At 30.9% G+C, this 18,554-nt stretch overlaps 5 protein-coding genes across 5 annotated transcripts; 2 read left to right on the forward strand and 3 right to left on the reverse strand.

Annotated features, from left to right (window-relative positions):
• Positions 1-245: 245 nt before the first annotated feature.
• Positions 246-5,056, reverse strand: PGO_144260 (hypothetical protein, conserved; the record flags this gene model as incomplete). Its single annotated transcript, XM_028690416.1, has 2 exons — positions 246-443; positions 875-5,056. The coding sequence occupies 2 exons, from the start codon at positions 5,054-5,056 to the stop codon at positions 246-248; spliced, it is 4,380 nt and encodes a 1,459-aa protein (XP_028546217.1).
• A 3,647-nt stretch (positions 5,057-8,703) lies between these two features.
• Positions 8,704-10,010, forward strand: PGO_144270 (hypothetical protein, conserved; the record flags this gene model as incomplete). The annotated part of the gene is made up of 2 exons (XM_028690417.1): positions 8,704-9,572; positions 9,782-10,010. The coding sequence occupies 2 exons, from the start codon at positions 8,704-8,706 to the stop codon at positions 10,008-10,010; spliced, it is 1,098 nt and encodes a 365-aa protein (XP_028546218.1).
• Positions 10,011-10,341: 331 nt separating this feature from the next.
• PGO_144280 (hypothetical protein, conserved) lies at positions 10,342-11,043 on the reverse strand (the record flags this gene model as incomplete). Its single annotated transcript, XM_028690418.1, has 1 exon — positions 10,342-11,043. One exon carries the CDS (start codon positions 11,041-11,043, stop codon positions 10,342-10,344), a length of 702 nt encoding a protein of 233 aa, XP_028546219.1.
• A 1,563-nt stretch (positions 11,044-12,606) lies between these two features.
• PGO_144290 (hypothetical protein, conserved) lies at positions 12,607-14,318 on the forward strand (the record flags this gene model as incomplete). The annotated part of the gene is made up of 2 exons (XM_028690419.1): positions 12,607-13,655; positions 14,069-14,318. 2 exons carry the CDS (start codon positions 12,607-12,609, stop codon positions 14,316-14,318), a joined length of 1,299 nt encoding a protein of 432 aa, XP_028546220.1.
• Positions 14,319-14,705: 387 nt separating this feature from the next.
• Positions 14,706-18,168, reverse strand: PGO_144300 (hypothetical protein, conserved; the record flags this gene model as incomplete). Its single annotated transcript, XM_028690420.1, has 5 exons — positions 14,706-14,758; positions 14,935-15,001; positions 15,213-15,373; positions 15,634-15,768; positions 15,963-18,168. 5 exons carry the CDS (start codon positions 18,166-18,168, stop codon positions 14,706-14,708), a joined length of 2,622 nt encoding a protein of 873 aa, XP_028546221.1.
• Between the last annotated feature and the right edge of the window lie 386 nt (positions 18,169-18,554).

Below are 18,554 nucleotides of genomic sequence, written 5' to 3' on the forward strand. Positions count from 1 at the left end.
GGAAAAAAAAAGGGGGTGAATGGGAGAGATGTAGTAGATGATAATACTTCTTTTCCCAATGTAACGGGTAATCACATTTTAACTACATGCATATATGTATACATATGACCATTTTGCTTGTCTGCTCAAGGACACTTTGATGTGCATACAAATTGGGTGCTTTAAAAAAAAAAAAAAAAAAAAATGCCACAAACGTGTGCACAAAGAAGATACTGCTAATCTTCAGCACCATTTTGTTTTGCATGTTACCCATTCGAATCTGTTTTTGAGCACTGTTCTTCATGTTCTCCTTCTTGTGTCATTTCATCATTCTCTTCCCGTTGAATAGTTTTATCATGTTCTCCCACTTGAGTTGTTTCATCATTCTCTCTCATTTGCGTTGTTACACTCCTTTCGTCCTGTGTACCTTTTTCATCTCTGTTAATACGCGCTCTCTTCCGTTCCTAATGGTAAAAACACGCGAAAAAAAATAATAAAATAAATTAATAATAAAATAAATTAATAATGAAATAAATAAATAAATAAATAAATAAATAAATAAATAAATAAAATAAAACAAAATCGAGTAATGCAAAATCGAGTAATACAAAATTACAGCAAAGCACCATTTTTCGCGTATAAAAAATTGAATCATGCGTGCAAGATATGAATATCAGAGAGTTTAGACAGTCTCTGTTTGGGTCGTGTGGTTTGCACAAAAAATGTAATTTGCTTTGTTGCTCGCCTCGTATAGTGCGGCCATTGGGGGAAGCGTATGATTAGCTTTTTATTTTCGAGCGAATTTGGAACCGAGGAAAACACCAAAGAGGTGTGTGTGTGTGTATAAGTAGGGTTCGGTGAGGGCAATGATTCAAAGTTTGGATAGAAAACTTACCATTAGCTGATTTTGAATTTCAAAATAATTTTGGAGGTACTGATATTGCTTGAGTTTTAATTTAACTTTTCTAATACTTATGACTGCGAGTTCTTTGAGTAGCTTTTTGATGTTGTGTTTTTCTAATTCTGCCAATTCCTTCGCCCTCTTTTTTGAAGCATTAATAATTGTATTGTGAATTTCCTGCATATCTTTTTCGTCCAAAATATAAGTCGAAGGTGCAAATGTCTTTAGAGGGTGATTTATATTAGATGGTATGAAATCCGGATTGTTAAAACATGCGTCGTTATCATTTCTTTCTTCTTTATATACTCCGTTAGAAGAAACGGAATCATTTTCTTTAATAGCTCTTTCTTTACTCTTTCCATCGTTTGTTTGTTCATCGTTCGCTTGTTCATCATTCGCTTGTTCATTGTTCGCTCGTTCATCATTCGTTTGGACTGATGGAAAATTTGCAATATTCCCAATTCCGTTTTTATATTCATCAGTGCAATTGGGGATATTCCTTGTCTTCTCTTCCTTCAGAATGTCCTCCTCGAGCTCGTCATCCCTGCTGTTTGAACACATAGGATTCGTTTCCATTTGGTCGATTGTGTGATCATTTGGATTTTCTTTTTCGATATCCATCGATTCGACGTTATGACATTCACGAGTAATCAGCTGTGGGGTAATGTGCTTAACGGGTTCTTCTACCTTTGGCTCACCACTTGGGTAGATGTACATGGATTGGGAGTCCACGTTTTTGTTACTTCCTCGCTCCTCCACTTTGGCTTCTTCCTCTTTAACATCTTCCGCTTTAGTTTCTTCCATTTTTATCTCTTCCTCTTTGATCTCTTCCTCTTTGATCTCTTCCCCTTTGATCTCTTCCCCTTTGATCTCTTCCCCTTTGATCTCTTCCCCTTTGATCTCTTCCCCTTTAATCTCTTCCCCTTTGATCTCTTCCCCTTTGATCTCTTCCATTTTGATATCTTCCATTTTGATCTCTTCCATTTTGATATCTTCCATTTTGATCTCTTCCATTTCTCCCACCGCTTTCACATTCACCCCTTGGCAATCTTGGGTGTCCCACAGCCCTTGGTGCATCATGCCAGATGCACATTGACGCTGCTTGTTCAGAATAAAATCTACTATTTTTTTGGCAGCATAGGCTCCAATATATGGACTGATGTAATTGCATATAAAGGAAAGCAATGAAAGGAGGGAATTATTTTGTTTAAAAGATTTAAAGGATATATTATTTATATTGAGTAAATTATCTATATCAAAATATGGATTCGATAAAGGCATCGAAATAAATTTGTAAATACAATCGTAAGCACTTTTGGTTTCAATGGACTGGCTTATTTTATCCCAATTATTTTTATATTTACAAATAGCATCAATTAATTTTTCCATTTCTGTAACATTCCAATCATTATTTGAAAAATTATATGGTATGTTTACCTTAACAAAATTAGATCTGTTTAAAATATTCGGATATTTGCTCGAGTTAAAGCATGTGTTACACCACACACACTTATCCAGTACTCCATATGATATTTTTTTTATATTATTTGGTTTTAAAATGTAGTATACATATGTGCACATTTTTTTACAACTTACACATTTGTATATATTGTTACTATTCCATTTCTGATTTTTTTCCCCTTTACATCCTTCCGAAGAATAACTCCATTCTAATATGTTTTTTTTTGCAGACCCCTGGTATTCCTCAACATCATTTTTCACATTTATTGCACTTATTGTATCTATATTTTGATTTAACCATTCAAAGGTGTTGTTATTATTACTACTAGGTATATTGTTATTATTACTACTAGGTATATTGTTATTATTACTACTAGGTATATTGTTATTATTACTACTAGGTATATTGTTATTATTACTACTAGGTATATTGTTATTATTACTACTAGGTATATTGTTATTATTACTACTAGGTATATTGTTATTATTACTACTAGGTATATTGTTATTATTACTACTAGGTATATTGTTATTATTACTACTATATATATTGTTATTATTACTACTATATATATTGTTATTATTACCACTATATATATTGTTATTATTACCACTATATATATTGTTATTATTACCACTATATATATTGTTATGTATATTAAAGTTCATCCCACTTGAATTAAGTACTGCTGCATCACTGACATGCTGAACTTTTGTTAAATGTGGATTCGCCTTTTCAGGGCCCCAAGGTACCTCATTTGTACTCAAAGATTCATACATATTATTATTCACACTGTTATTCATCGGGGTATTATATTCTTTGAAATTTAAATTTTGATCCAAATATGTCTTGTTCCTTCTGATGCTTGTTGTGTCATGTGTGATATTCGATTTGGTAGACGTAGAGAAATATGGCCCTACTTCTCCCAAGATGTTAGTTGATTCCTTGTTTTGAAAATTCCATGAAATGGAGCATTCCTCCTCTGGTCTGGAGAACATACCTTTCATATTATTAGGGAGTTTATTTTTTTCATCTTTAAAATTCAGATGATGGGCTGTGCTTCTACTACTAGTACTACCACTAGCATGAAATGGATTTTTCTTCTCTTCTTCCAAATTTTGAACAGGATGAATTACGTCCCCTTCATTTAGATAATCAGTTGTGTGCATCTGGTTCATCAGATAATTCTCGCCCATTTGTTCGGTTCTAGATCCATTTTTTATACCATGAATTTGGTCGATATCGAAATGATGTAGCTTAACTGCTCCTGTAACATCTGATGTATTGTGCATGTGGATCATATTATAATAATTATTGATTCCTTTTGAAAGTCCAGAACCATCCTTCCACATTTTATGCATGTTGTTAACCGTTTCATAGTCTAAACAATCAGTATGAACCTTGAAATGGTTAAACAACATATTTGATGCATTATTGTGTAACATATTATTACATTGTAAGATGTAAAATAAAACTTCAATCAATTTTTTATTTGAGTGTATGCTTTTATAACATTGATTCAAAGTAAGTAACTGACTTGGATTGTTCTTCCTCAAGGTAATAATTTCATCTTTTACTTTATTTATTTCTTTGTCATTTTCTGCTGATTGTGTTAATTCATCATTTAGAAGTAAATATATATAATGTAAATCTTGTTTACAAATGTCATTAGAATATGTCAAGTCGGATCCGCTAGGTAAACGTAGATTCTTATTTGCTATGATATCATCATTCCCTTCATTTGAAGAATTATTTAAAAAATTTATCACTCTTCCCATGGATGATAATGATGATGGTGATGAATGTGGATCGAATGTCATTGAGTTTACATTTTCAAAGTTTAAATTATGTATACTATTTTTTATGTTTGTCGATTTTTTTTTAACAATATTTCTTAAGTATGTGTTTGATGGACGCATATATACCTTTTCATTCTTCTGTTTCGCATGCATATTATTGTTGCTTACATTGAGATTATCATTTGTATCTTTATTTTTTTCATTTTTCATTGAATTCATTTCTTGAACCTTAGCTTCCTCTGCCTCGTTGGACTTCCTCCCCGTATTCACATCTGCATCTGTTTGTTCTACCTTTGTGTTTGTATTTGAGTATATCCCTTGAGTCTTCGCAATGTGATAATGTGATGAATCATTTACAAGTGTTGTTGTATCCAACACTTTACTACTTTTATGCATATTCGTATAATCATCCTTTTGGGAAGTTTCTATGTCTACTTTATTTATGTCTTGCGAGGTACAGTGGCTAGAATATTGTAGATTTTTAGTAGAATTATTAGGATTCATTGAATCTTCTCCTTGAATATTCCTCGCTTCATTTGCGGGATCATTGTGCTGAATTGCTTCTGATTGTTCATAATATGTAGCATTGGTATGAACTTCATTTTCTTCTATTGATGTTGCAACAAGACCGATTGTATTCTCTGAAAAATGGTAAGAACCTTCAACAATATTGAAGTTTTCTGTGTTCTTATTATTATCAGCTATGGATGTGTTTGTACCAGTTCGCTCCTCATCTTGAACTGTGGAAATGCCGTTATTAGCTTCATCATTTACGTCCATATTTTCTGAACCCATAAGTACATCTGTCTTGCTGATGCAGTTCAGTTTTACAACTTCGTCTCCATTTCCCCCCCCATTTTCATATTTCCTTTCTCCTTCAATAGCCACCTGGTGGCTCCCTGTTTCCTCGTTCATGTTTCACGAAATACCTTAACAACGTTCCAGTGTGTTGTTTTTTTTTTTCTAAAAACAAATGATCTCCTTCTCTTCGTTGTTTGTAATATATATATATATATATATATATATATATATGTACATATATCATTCATTATATTTTTCTCGACCGAACTTTTAACTGCAAATTAGAGTTACACCTCCACCCCCCAAAAAAAAAAAAAAAAAAAAAAAAAAAAAATTAAATAAAATAAAATAAAATAAAAATACTTCCCCGAATTAGAACGCTGTTTGTCCAGGTGTATTGGGATAGAGGTGCAGAACGTTATTTACTTATTCATCCGTTCGTTCTCCTCATTTGTCCATGTGTTAATTTGCTTGTCGCGTTTTTGTCTCTTCTTCAGTGTTTCAAATGTTCAGTGGATTTACACTTCTCCCTGAAGACTGTTCGTTCTCCTTTTATTCGCCTCTAAATTAAATGGGTAATCTTTCTTTCCAACTTATGCACACATAATTTATACGTATAATACGATGCAAACAAATTGGGAGACGTGACATAAAATGTAAACAGGTGCACTACTATATGCATATGCTACTACATGTATACGCTGCTATGTAATATATATGTATATATATATATATATATATATATATATATATATATATATATATATATATACATACATATATATGTGTGCCTTTTAGCCGTGCTCCAGGTTTGGCACATCTGTTACCAAGAATTTTATATAACGTTTCACCCCCACTGGTAAACAGGTAAATTTATGTGTTACTACTATTAATTCAAATTTTGGAAGGGGAAATCACATCAATTTTGGAGAGAATTATGGTTGATTGGTTTTCTTCTTCTTCTTCTTTTTCTTCTACTTTTTTTTTTTTTTTTTTTTTTGTATCTTCTGCTTCTGTTTAGTTTTCCCTTAACATGGCAATGTTAATGTGACTTTTTATAGATCATTTTCTGGGTATCCTCTTAAAATCGGTTATTTTTTTTTGCTAATTCTATCGAATGGGTCTCGTTCTCGTTTGAATGTTTGAATGAGTCAGTTAATTGGTTAATTAATTACGTTAAGTAGTTCAATGAATTGGTGTGTTGTGTTTCACAATGAGCAATTGTTTAAAAAGGGAAAAGAAATACAATTACAAAAAAAAAAAAAAAAAAAAAAAAAAAAAAAAAAAATAAATTTTTTTTTTTTTTTTTTTTTCTTGCAGGGGAGTACTTTTTTTTTTCTTTCCCTTTATCGATACGTTTAGAAAAAAAAAAAAAAAAAAAAAAGGTTCTTATAAGCTCATCTGATTTTACAATTTTTTTATATATGTAAGACGATTTAATTTTTTTTTTTTTTTTTTTCCCATCATGTGGAAATTAGTTACATTGAAAAAAGAAAACAACCTATTAGAGGTAAATGTAAAAAAAAATTAAAAAGAACAGAAAACGAAAGAAGAAAAAAAAAAAAAAAATAGTATTCACAAAATGGTAGTAACATTATATAGAAATAGATGGATCCTCTTCTTCCTCTCCCTCTTTATCTGTTTAACCACAAGTTGTGTAACATGTTTGAAATGTTCCCTTTCCGTTATTTCAAACTTTTTTTTTTTATAAAAAATGTATCATCAAATTTATTAGAAAATTTTGTTAATGTTTATATGAATCGTAATACACTAGATGGAAAAAAAGAAAAAAAAATTGTGCATCCGATAAAGTTTTTTTTTTTTTTTTTTTTTTTTTTTAAAAATAAAAATAATCAAATAATCTAATCGTCCAAATTATGAATTTTTAGGAGAAAAAAAAAAAAAAAAAAAAAATTTACGGTAAATAGTATTCCCCTTTTTTCACAAATGTAAGAATTTTTTTTTTTTTTTTTGATCACGAAAAAAGACAAGGAAAAAAGGGATAAATCAATAATTTTATTAAGTTTACGTGTATATTTGATTGTTAATATGGAAAAAGGAGTAAAACAAACTTATCATTTTAGCTGTGTATATAAAATACATGTTCATGTGTGTGTGGTGTTTGGGGGGGTGTAGGGAGTGATGCCACAAGTGCCCCCTTAAGTGTTCATAACATTTCGTATGTTATTTTGTCCTTAAAATGCATTAATCTGAATTAATGGTGTTACTTTATATACTCTATTGCAATACACGGAGGAATATACTATTTCGAATTTCTGCCTTTGTAAAAAGTGGCAATAAATATTTCCCCGCAAAATTTTAACAAAAGATATGGTGACACTTATTTCTTGTTCATATAACATATACCCAGTTTACTAATTACACATGATGTATTCTTAAAAGGGGAAAAACAAAAAAAAAAAAAAAAAGAAAAAAAAAATGAAAAATCCTACCATGTGTAGTAAAACAATATAATAGGACCCTTTTAAGCGGTACGAATATGTACATATGTATGTATGATATTCTAATTGAAGAGGAGGAATCACCAGTAGCCCAAAGACACATAGAAATTTCGTACAAATTGAATAAAGCTAGTAGTTGAGGATAAAATTTAAAAGAAAATGGAAGAAAGATCATCCATTTTTTTACAAAACTTTTTTTGTCACATTGTGTGAGAAAAAAATATTAAAAATGTATGTATATGTATTCATTCCATACGCATTTGTTTTAAGCGTTCTTAAAACATATTTAAAATTACGTTTCTTTGATGACACGATGAAGTGAAATGAGTTTTTATTATGTTCTACAATATTTATCATGCAAAGGGATGAATATTTCTGCGTAAAAAAAAAAAAAAAAAAAAAAAAAAAGAAACACCTGGCATGTTCACAATTTCAGTAAACGCGTCCATTTTCAATAATCTGAAACAAATTAAAAAAATTTGCATGTATACAACAAAACGTCGATAAACTACTTCCCCCTTCTTTGCATGACACAAAAATATAGAATTTTTCCCGATTTACCCCGAATGTGGGGGACTATGGCAAATATCTATTTTACCTGACTTGTTCAGAAAAAAAAAAAAAAAAATTATCCAATTTGAATCTGTTAAAAAAATTCAGCCTATAAAATTTTTTATTTGTTTTATTTTATTTTATTTTATTTATTTTTTTTTTTACTAGTTTTTAATTTTGTTGTGCTTATTTACTTATTAATATTGTTTTTAAGTTTCTCTTCCTTTTGAAAAAGTAAAGAGAGGAAAAAAGTTAATGCATTTCTTCCAAATTTGAAAATTAAACAAATAACAAAGGGAATAAGTGGTGGGAAACTTATGCCGTGCTATCTCTCAATCATTAGAGAGTATTTTTTTTTGGGGGGGGGGGTTAACTTTACAACCATATCAGAGGGTAAATTTTTTTTTATACATATATTTATAACAATAAGAGGCGTATGCTTATAAGCAAATTTATATCTTTGCAGCATATTGGGTATTTACTTTTTTACAGAGTATAGAAAAGTAGTGAGGTGTTACCCAATTTCAACATATACAGGTCAGTGAACATGGGAGAATACATGATATCTCAAACGTGACCGCATATAACCACATTAACATATGAACAAATAACCAGAATTAGCTATAGTGGGGGAAAAAAAAAAAAAAAAAAAAAAAAAAAAGCAAATGCAAATGACATTCCTATCACCTTCCTTCTCTCATTCAATAGACATACACTTATATATTTATATATATAGAGCAAGGGAACATGAAAATCGACAAAAAAAAAGAATTCAAAAAAAAATTGATTACGTGTTTTTCGTTGCTACAAGTTTCGGACCCCATTAAAATAATCGTGGATGAGACATTCATCAATTTATGTATTGTTCATAAAATTCCCATTAAAGAAGAATTGTCCAAATTAGTAAATAGACAACTAATGCTAATGACTACAAAATGCATATCCAGCTATGCAAAAAAAATACATAATGAAGAAACAGCTTATGGGATAAGGAAGATGACTCATTACAAATGTAATCACAATGATGAAAGCGTAAAAAATTCTGTTAAAATCTTTTTAAAAAAAATGAATGGCGACAAAAATTCAGCCTTTTCAAGGAATAATTATTTCGAAAATGAAGTTACCATAACTCACAACTTTGACAATGTGTATAATACGTGTGGTCGTCCAGGGAAAAGGTACAGGCTTGCCTGTGGAGAAGCGAATGTGAGTGGAGAGGCGAATGTGAATGGAGAGGCGAATGTGAGTGGAGAGGCGAATGTGAGTGGAGAGGCGAATGTGAGTGGAGAGGCGAATGTGAGTGGAGAGGCGAATGTGAGTGGAGAGGCGAATGTGAGTGGAGAGGCGAATGTGAGTGGAGAGGCGAATGTGAGTGGAGAGGCGAATGTAAGTGGAGAGACGAATGTGAATGGAGAAGTTAATATTAGGGAAGAATACCATGGCAGTAAATCCATAAAGGAAAATGGGGTAAAAGAAGAAATGGAAAATAGTGGACACACTGTGGAAAAGACGGAACTTTCCGATTCCATGAAATGCATAATAGATTTAGTAAAAAATAATAACGAGAAAAAGTTTTTTATAGCAACAAACAATAGTGAGTTGAGATCTTTCTTAAGGTAAAAGGACAAGAACAGATCCACCTGCATGAAGTGTTTGTGTGTGTGGCTCGTTTGCATACATATGTGCATGTATGTAAATGTGTATCTGTGTGAATTTCTATCTATGTGAATGTTTATTTGCGTGAATGCATTGATACTTTTCTCTACATTCCCTTCAGTATATATAATTACAAACCCTTCTCGCATTCGCTATCACCTACCTGCAGAAAGGTGTTCCTCGTTCCCATAATTTATATTAGCGAAGGAGGAGCTATCAAGATGGAGAGCCTTTCCTCAAAGAATATGAACAAAAGGGCAACGGTTGAGTTGAGGAAGATGAAAATGCTTAAGTGGGAACGGGAATTGAAAATGTCAGAACAGAAGAAAGACAAAGAAAAAGTAAAAAAGAATTTAAAGAAAAAAAAAAAGAAGCGCGGAGGCAGAAACGGGAGATAACTATGGAGGACCCAACTATACCCCTATACGCATATGCACACGTAGGCTCTGCACAAAAGAATATTTATGTTGTGGTCATTATTATTTTCATTTTCAAAAAATAAAAGAGTAAAAGTTTAATATGAAGAAGGTCCTATTAACGCGTACAAATGAATTGAAAAAATAACAAAAAAATAGCAAATAAAAAAAAAAAAAAAAAAAGTGCTTGCTGTAAAGCATATGTATGTATATATATATATATATATATGTACACATATATTATACATAAGTGAACATGATGAGTTAAGACAAAAACAAATGTGGGTGTAGGGGGGTAGATGAGGAAGTTATATTAAATTTTTTTTAACAAATGATTTATTATATTTTTCATAACTGGTTGACCTTTTTTTGTTTTTTTGTTTAATTTTTTGAACTTTTTAATTCTTAATAATTTTTTTTTTTTTTTGTCTTGCTCATTTTTCAGAATTTCAGCTTCTCTCTCCTTCATAAACAATTCTCTTTCTTTCTTTTTGAGTGAAGTTATTTTAATTTCTTTACTGTAAATGGATTTTTTCTGCTTATCTTTGTTTTTGTAATGTCCTATTAGAGTTTTATTTTCACAGCTGTCTTCCTTGTCATATTCTTTGGAAATGGTGGTATTTTTTTTATTTTCCTGAATTGGTTTTTTCCTTTTTCCCCTTATGTATGTTTGTTTAGTTGAATTATGGGGTTTTTTGCTGCTAGGGGTATGTTCTGTTTGGTCATCTTGTCTTTCGGCCCCACTTGCTAATCCTGCGTCTTGGTCTGCATCTCCTACTTCTTCCTCATCTGCATCATGTTCATCATTTTGATGTGCCTCGTTGACAGGTGTGAAGAAGAAGTTCTTTATGGGGTCACTCCGAAATAAATCCTTCTTAGGCTCATCGTTTTGTATGGACTTTTTAAATTTTCGAAGAAATTTCTGATCCTTGTAATATTTATTTTTCTTCCTAAGATAGTTTTTATTTTTTATGTGATGCTTGTTATTTGAAAAGAGGTTTTTTTTTTTCTTCATTTTTCCAAAGCAGAGAAGTTGCCCGAACGGACGCTAGCGGAATGTAAGTTGGGGAAAAGTTGACACTCTGCAAGTGTTTTACTTACTCTAATTTATGGTGCATTTTTCTAGCTTTCTTTGATTGTGTTGTGTTATACCGTACTGTGTTGTATTATAACTGCAATGAATTGTGTTGTATTTCATTTGTTATTATATTTTTTTTTTTTTTTTTTTACCTTAACTGTGTAGAAAAGTTTCAAAATATTTAGTAAGCATTTTATTATTTCTTCATTGACATAGAGTAGTCTCTATTTTTTTTTTTTTTAAATTCGGGTTTTTTACAAATTTTTATTCAATCAAGAACAAATGGTAATTTTAATTTACCACTTGGAAGTTTTAAATATTGTTTTTTTATGCGTATTTCGCAAGATCAAAGTTCCTCGAATGAGAAAAAAAATAAATACGATGTAATATAAATTTCGTTTTTTTCAATTCCGGGAAAAGTAGGAAAACAGTAAATTGCCTTGCTGGTCATGCGAAAAAAAAGGAATTTTATTAATTATTCATTTTTTTTTTTTTTTTTTTTTTTTTTGACCTTATCAAGATTAAAGCAAATATGCTCATATTTGTATGAACAAAAAAAAAAAAAAAAAAAAAAAAGAATGTCAAACTTAATTCGCTGCTCAGTTTTGTATAGGAAAAGCACAGCAAAAAGCAACAACAACAGCAACAAGTGGGGTTGATTTTACTATTTTTTTTTTTTTTCATACATTGTTTTGAAAATTCATCAAAAGGGGAAAAGCAAATTGAAATGCTCATTTTTTATGTTTTGTTAATTTCACAAATTGTACTTCAAAAGCTCAAATGGTGTATGGATTTTTTTTTTCAACAAATACAAGGATAAATTCAGTAGAAGGGAAAAAAAAAAAAAAAAAAAAAAAAAAGTGAGAAAGGGGAGTTATACATATATATTTGTATACCAATAACAAATATACTTCTCAATCATTTCGAAATAAAATTACTGGGTAACTTTAATTTTGAAAAGTAAGCATTTTAAGACAATTGTCTCTCCTCCTATTCGTCTGTAGAGCAGATAAGGAGATAGAGAAAGGAACAAAAAAAAAAAAAAAGAACTTGTGTCGAGTGGGTGCAAGTGTTTTCAAGTAAATATATTTGGACGAAAATAAACTCATTTGAGCAATCGGAGGGTAAAGTTCTAATAGAGCAAACGTGGCACTTTCTTTTTACAACGTAAGGAGAAAAAATAAAAAAAAACTCCGCATTTAATGTAAATACAATTCACAAAAAATTTTGAAGAAAGAAAATTTAAACGTGCGACCAACAGTATACTTACTGGTGTGATGGTGTTGACTAATATAGAAATATTATTACTCTTAGAATATATTAGATAGAATATAAAATATGGATGATAGGAAAATCTCAAAGAGGAAAAGAAAAAAAAAAAAAAAAAGAATTCATGAGAGAAAAATACACCAATAAGTAACAAACATACAATAACAGAACAAGACAAAATTATTCACAATTTTAAAGGAAAGAGAGGAAAAAAAAAAAAAAAAAAACGAAATGGAGAAAGGTGAAGAAAGGGGTGCAGAAGAGGAGAAGAAAAAGTGGAATTGTCATAGAACAATACATACCAATGCATATAAGTACCAGATGAAGGGGAAAACAAAACAATCGTCAATATTTAACATGAGCATGTTAAGAAACTCTAACAAAAGTGGGAAATTTCATAGGACACCTGGGAAAAGACAATGGCAGCAAGCATCTAATGGAGGAAGAAGAAAAGGTAAAGAAAGTTTCTCTTATAGAAGTAGATCAATAGTGGATGTGGGTAATTTGACGAATGATTCCTATCACATGGACAACGACATACAGTACTACTATAACAATGATAGCTCAGCTCCCAGTGATGGAGAAGAACGAAAGAAAGATAATGCAAATTTATTTGAAAAATCAAATATAAATGATAATTGCGAAAAGGATGGGTCTCGCATTATTAAGGATTATAATATAAATATTGATTACGTGGAATACATGAATAATATTAAAAATAATGAAAAATCAAATTTGACAGAAGAAAAATTGGAAAATTCTGACGAAAGAGACAAGATGAATAATATAATGAATGATAAGCAACAACATGGAGTTTACAGAATATTTCTTTTATTTTCTCCTCTTGCTATTACAAGCATAAGAAACAGAAGTTGCATAATTAATGCAGATGATCATATGACATTTCTGGAAAACAAATTGAAAAATACGGAAAGTTCATTAAAAGGTGCAAAAAATAATAAGGAAAAAATGTTTCTTAAAACAAAAATAGACGAAATAAAAAACAAACTGCTTAATGTAAGGCTGGATATCTTATTTTTTACTTTGCTAAGTTTAAGAGATAGTATAATAAATAAAAAGCACAGATTGCAAATTTATATTCACACACTTAATGGATTATTAATTTATGTGTCTCCGTTGTTTCGCGTTCCTCGAAATTTTTCTCTATTTAAAAAGGTTATGTTAAATTTGATGAAACAGTCTGTCTTACTTGACCAAGACAAACAGCCCCTCTTAAAAATTCTCCCGCACCCGATAAAGTTCTACTTGGGCTCCTCCGTGTAAGACGTGAACGAGAATAAAAAAATAAAATAAAATGAAATCAAGTGAAAATTGCACAGCTAGCTGAGTAACTGCTTAACTGAGTAACTGCTTAACTGAGTAACTGCTTAACTGAGTAACTGCTTAATTGGTTGTTCTATGCGAAGCAGATTAGGAGGGGACTTCATACAGCTCCCTACTGCCCTTAGTGTCCCCAATAAATATGATTTCTACACATATCAGACATAGTACAGCAAGATTGCGAGCTTGTAAATAATGCTATATTTTGGCCACGTGTAGAAGAAGCAATGGAGTGCATATTTCTGAGTTCATCTATTTTTCCGTGACGTATCTAAACTATTTTATATTTTCTTCAATTCCAGTCTTTGCTTTTCTTCATTATTTTTCGTTCCATATATTCTATATTTTTCAGATGTATTGGAATTTCGAATCAGGGATTTCCCACTGATGTTAGGAAGTTATCCGAGAAGATAAGGGAGACAAAGCAAGAATATTCATTTTTTCTTTCGCTCTCTAACGTATTCAGATTAACACATTTCATTGAAATAATTTCGAAGAATGAATCAGAGTTCTTTCCTTTTGATTATGTCATTCGATTATCAGATCTCCCCTTATCAACAGTTGCCATATGTAACAAATTAACTCATTTTTTAAATGATTAATTAAAGGTGCTTCAATAGAGGGTGTGAGATGATGTGAAAAAAAAAAAAAAAAAAAAAATATGCTTCTTTATCGTACTGATATTATTATCCTTTTTGCACAATTTTTTTATATATTCAGAAATTTGTTCAGATTTTAAATTTAGAATGTATGTGTTGAAAAAACCATTTGCTTGTTTAGCACTGATTAGATTTAGACGTCGGAGAATTACAACAATCTTTCTTTCTAACTAAAGGGATGTTATAAAATTATACCTCCGCTGGTGAGTCTCCTTTGTAAGGAATAAATTCGCCATCTTGCCACTTTGCAATTTTGCTGCTTTACCACTTTGCAATTTTGCTGCTTTACCACTTTGCAATTTTGCTGCTTTACCACTTTGCAGTTCTGCTTTAATTTTTTTTCTTCAGTTCCTCAAAAGGAATTACATACTTGGCAATATTAACTGAATGGAAATGAAAGGAAAAATCATCCAACTGTAGTTGTGTAGCATATTCATCGATGCCATTATTTCTTATGCGTTCATGACATATACATTTGCATGAAATGTATGTATATCTAAACATTTGGGTTTGTACATGTGTGTATACTTTTTTTTTTTTTTTTTTTTTTTTTTGTTACCCCCGAAAAGATTATAATCCTCCTCTTCCTTCTCCGAACTGTGCACCAACGCGTCCTCAAAATTGGTCTAAAAGGGACGTAAAAATAATTAAAAAATAATTAAAAAAAAAAAAAAAAAAAAAAAAAAAAAAAAAAGTTATATAAACATACACATATATATATATATAGAACATTAAATATCTGTGAGAAAAAAAAATAATCTTGCAACAAGAAAGTTTTATATAAATGCATGTATAAAATGTATCGACTTATTAATCAATTGAGGAGATAATTTTTACCTTGCTCCTTTGCAGACATCCAAGTAGAAAATGGTTGGTGATTTTGTTATGTATGTCTAATGGTAAATCAAAAAATTTTCTTGTCATAAAATTGTTAAAATTTTTTTTTTCTTCATAAATGTAATTAGCCAGTTGAGATATATCTTCTTTTTCTTCTACTCCTATAAATTTGTAATTGGCCAAGCGTGCCAATAAAAAAAAAAAACAAATAAATATATATACATATACATGTGCAGGTATATATATATTACCCTGTTTGTACTTGCACAGGCGTTAAGTTATACAATGAATGAGAAATGCAGATAAATAGGACGATTTTTTTTTTTTTCTGTTTAATGGCAAGGAATATGGTTTGTGTCCCTCTGTTTTTTCCCTCATTTTCATATGAGACAAGATAAAAAAGAATATTATTATTAGGTACCCAAGAGTTTATGTGAAAATTCGTCCATGAGAGAGGATCCTCCGGGTATGTAGCTCTTCAGAGGTTTTTCCTTGGTTGCAACTTTTTCCCGCTCGTTTGGAATGACTTCCTGTATTTTGGTTTGTACTTGGTTGGCTGACAGAAAAAAGAACATGCATGTATATGAACAGGAATGAGTATACACATGCTAACGCATGGAGAAGAATAAGTATGCACAGTAAGTGGTAACGTATAAGCATGTGCATGTGTATATAGAAAAAAAAAAAAAAAAAAAAAAAAACACACAAACGAATATTTGCTCGTGCATTGTGTTGGTGTGTTTATTTTACTTCGAGTTTTCTCTAGCTGCACCCTGAGGATACCCTTCTTCAACGTAAGTGTGTCAATTTGGTGTTTAATCTGAGACAAGGTATGCAGATCTTGGGGATTTGTTTTCCTTCTTACATAGTTAAGATTGTCTATTTCTCGCTGAATGGAGCATATTTCTCGTTGAACAGTGATACGAGATATTGGCAAAGAATCAATGTTTTTTTTATTTATAAAAATTTCATGAAAGCTTTGTTTTTTTTTCATTTCTACCAAGTCCTGTATTTGCCTTTCAGTAAAATGGAAATTTTTTAAATCTTCGATTTTCTCTCTTAAGAACTGATAAAAATTTTTCAAAATTTGTAAATCTATGGAGAATAATTTAATAAAATTATATTCATCTACTGAAATTTTTTGATCAGATATATTGTTCAAATCACATATGAAAGTGTCGTAACAATTTCCTTCTGAATTTAATTCACTCATGGGTATTTTTTTATTTTGAATCATTATATTTTTCATTTTATTGAAAAAAAACTCATTTGTTAGGTTTTCCATATGGGCTATTTCGAATTTGATGTTTGTGTATCTATCAATGCAGAAATAACTTTCACATTTTACAACGTTCGTGAGGAAAAAAATTTTTCTTTTTTCATTTGGACATGTGTTTTCATTTAAAAGAGTTGATTCACTTATTTTTCTTTTTTGGTCGCCTGCATTATTCTTACCACCAACATGGCCAGTACTGCCAATATTGCCAATATTGCCAACATTTCCAGCACTTCCAATATGGGCAGCCGTAGGAGTTTTTTTTTTTGTCTTATAACTGCTTGCAACCTTAACCAATTGATTTGTGTCATTTATCTTAACAAGGTGTCCGATGACGTGATATGGAAATTTTACATGTTCACTCATATCAAGGAGAAATGTTTTTTTCAATTGAAAATAAGTAATAATTTCGTAAGTCATGAATTTGTAAATGTCTAATTTCATTTTTTTTTCCTCCTTGTACAGATGTATTAAGCGTTCTGGTGTTTCTGGTTCTTTTGGAAGTGCATTATGTAATAAATCATTTTCACGTTTATTCATTTGTATACTACCAGAACTATTATCATACTCAGAATACTTATCATGAAGAAACAATCTACTATCGTGAGATTGAGATTCTTTTGTTTGTAATTTTTTTTTTTTATTCAATTCCCTCGACTTTTCAATCACATAAAATTCATTTCTTTCTTTCTCTGATAATACAATTTTATCCTCATTTTTATTTTCTTTTCCTTGTTTCCATTTATTTAGAATTTTCGATTCCTCAAAAGTATCTCTTTTCCTAACTACATGACCAGACAATCCATCTTTATCATGTTCTGTAGGTAAATCGATTTGTCTTTTGTTGTGAGGTCCCTTTTCCTCTTTACTGCTTACACATGCTAATTCTATTGGAGTGATTTTTTTCATTCCTTTTTTTATGCTTTTTTTTCTATGATATGAATCTCCAGAAGGAGAAGAATCTAATGTTTCGTTGTGCATTTTACTTGTATATTTTTCTCGCGAAATTACCCCTTTTACATTGTCTTTATGTCTAACTTTGTAACTCATCTCGTCAATACCTGAGTGTTTATGTGCTTCTTTTCCTTCAATATTATCCCACGGGGAGTCTCTTCTTTTTCTTATTTCTTCATTTGTGTAATTGCTAAGTTTGTTTTTCTCAGCATCGGTTGTGGTGTCATCCTTTCCAATTTTGGAACTTGGTTTGGTTTTTTTTTTGTTGACCGTTATTGATTTTTTGTTAGATTTGCTAGGTTCATCTGATTTGTCAACAGGAATAGTATTTTTCTTCCTCGACATCAACTGTAATATTTTGCTACTTGGTGAATCAGAGGAGGTTTTACGTGATTGTGAAATGCAATTGGCGTTATCAACTGGTTGTACTTTCTCTCCATGAGATTGTATTTTTATATTTTTTAGGAGAATTCTTCTGTGTTCTTTTATCATGTGTTCTTCATGCCTTTTAGCAAGAATCAATTCTCTTTCATATTCTGGAAGGTCTTCCAAATCACTAGTATCATTCTCATTGTCCGACTCACCAGTAAGGTATGAGCCACGGTCCTGTTTATCTTTTTCTTCATCTTCGCTCCGTTCGTGTCCACTTTTCTCTTCGATTTCAACTTTTCCTTCCATTCCATTTTTGTTTGCTTTGCTTTTCAAGGATCTACTCACCTTGCTCATTGTTTATTCATCTGGATCGACAGCACGATGATATATGGGAGGTTCTAAGATGCGAGGCGTTACAGATGCGAGGCGTTAGAGATACGAGGTGCTAAAAGCTTGGTGCCAAATAGGAGATATTGGAGACAAGATGTGCAATGCTGGCTCTGGTTAACCGGGGCTTATGTTGCCTGAAACTTCTCTCCACGAGTGCGACAAAAATAAAATACATAAGGGGTAGAGGTGTATAAAAATAAGGTCAAATACAGCTGTTCAAAGTACTAAATTTGCAACACTCGTTCATGCATACTTACGATTCTTTTTCTCTGGTTTAATTTTGACATTCCCTCTCCGTCTTCATGCCAATTACCTATGGGCCATGCAGTTGTTCGATGCGAGTTGTTTCA

This window comes from Plasmodium gonderi (assembly GCF_002157705.1).
Source record: "Plasmodium gonderi DNA, contig: Chr14, whole genome shotgun sequence".
Lineage (NCBI taxonomy): Eukaryota > Apicomplexa > Aconoidasida > Haemosporida > Plasmodiidae > Plasmodium > Plasmodium gonderi.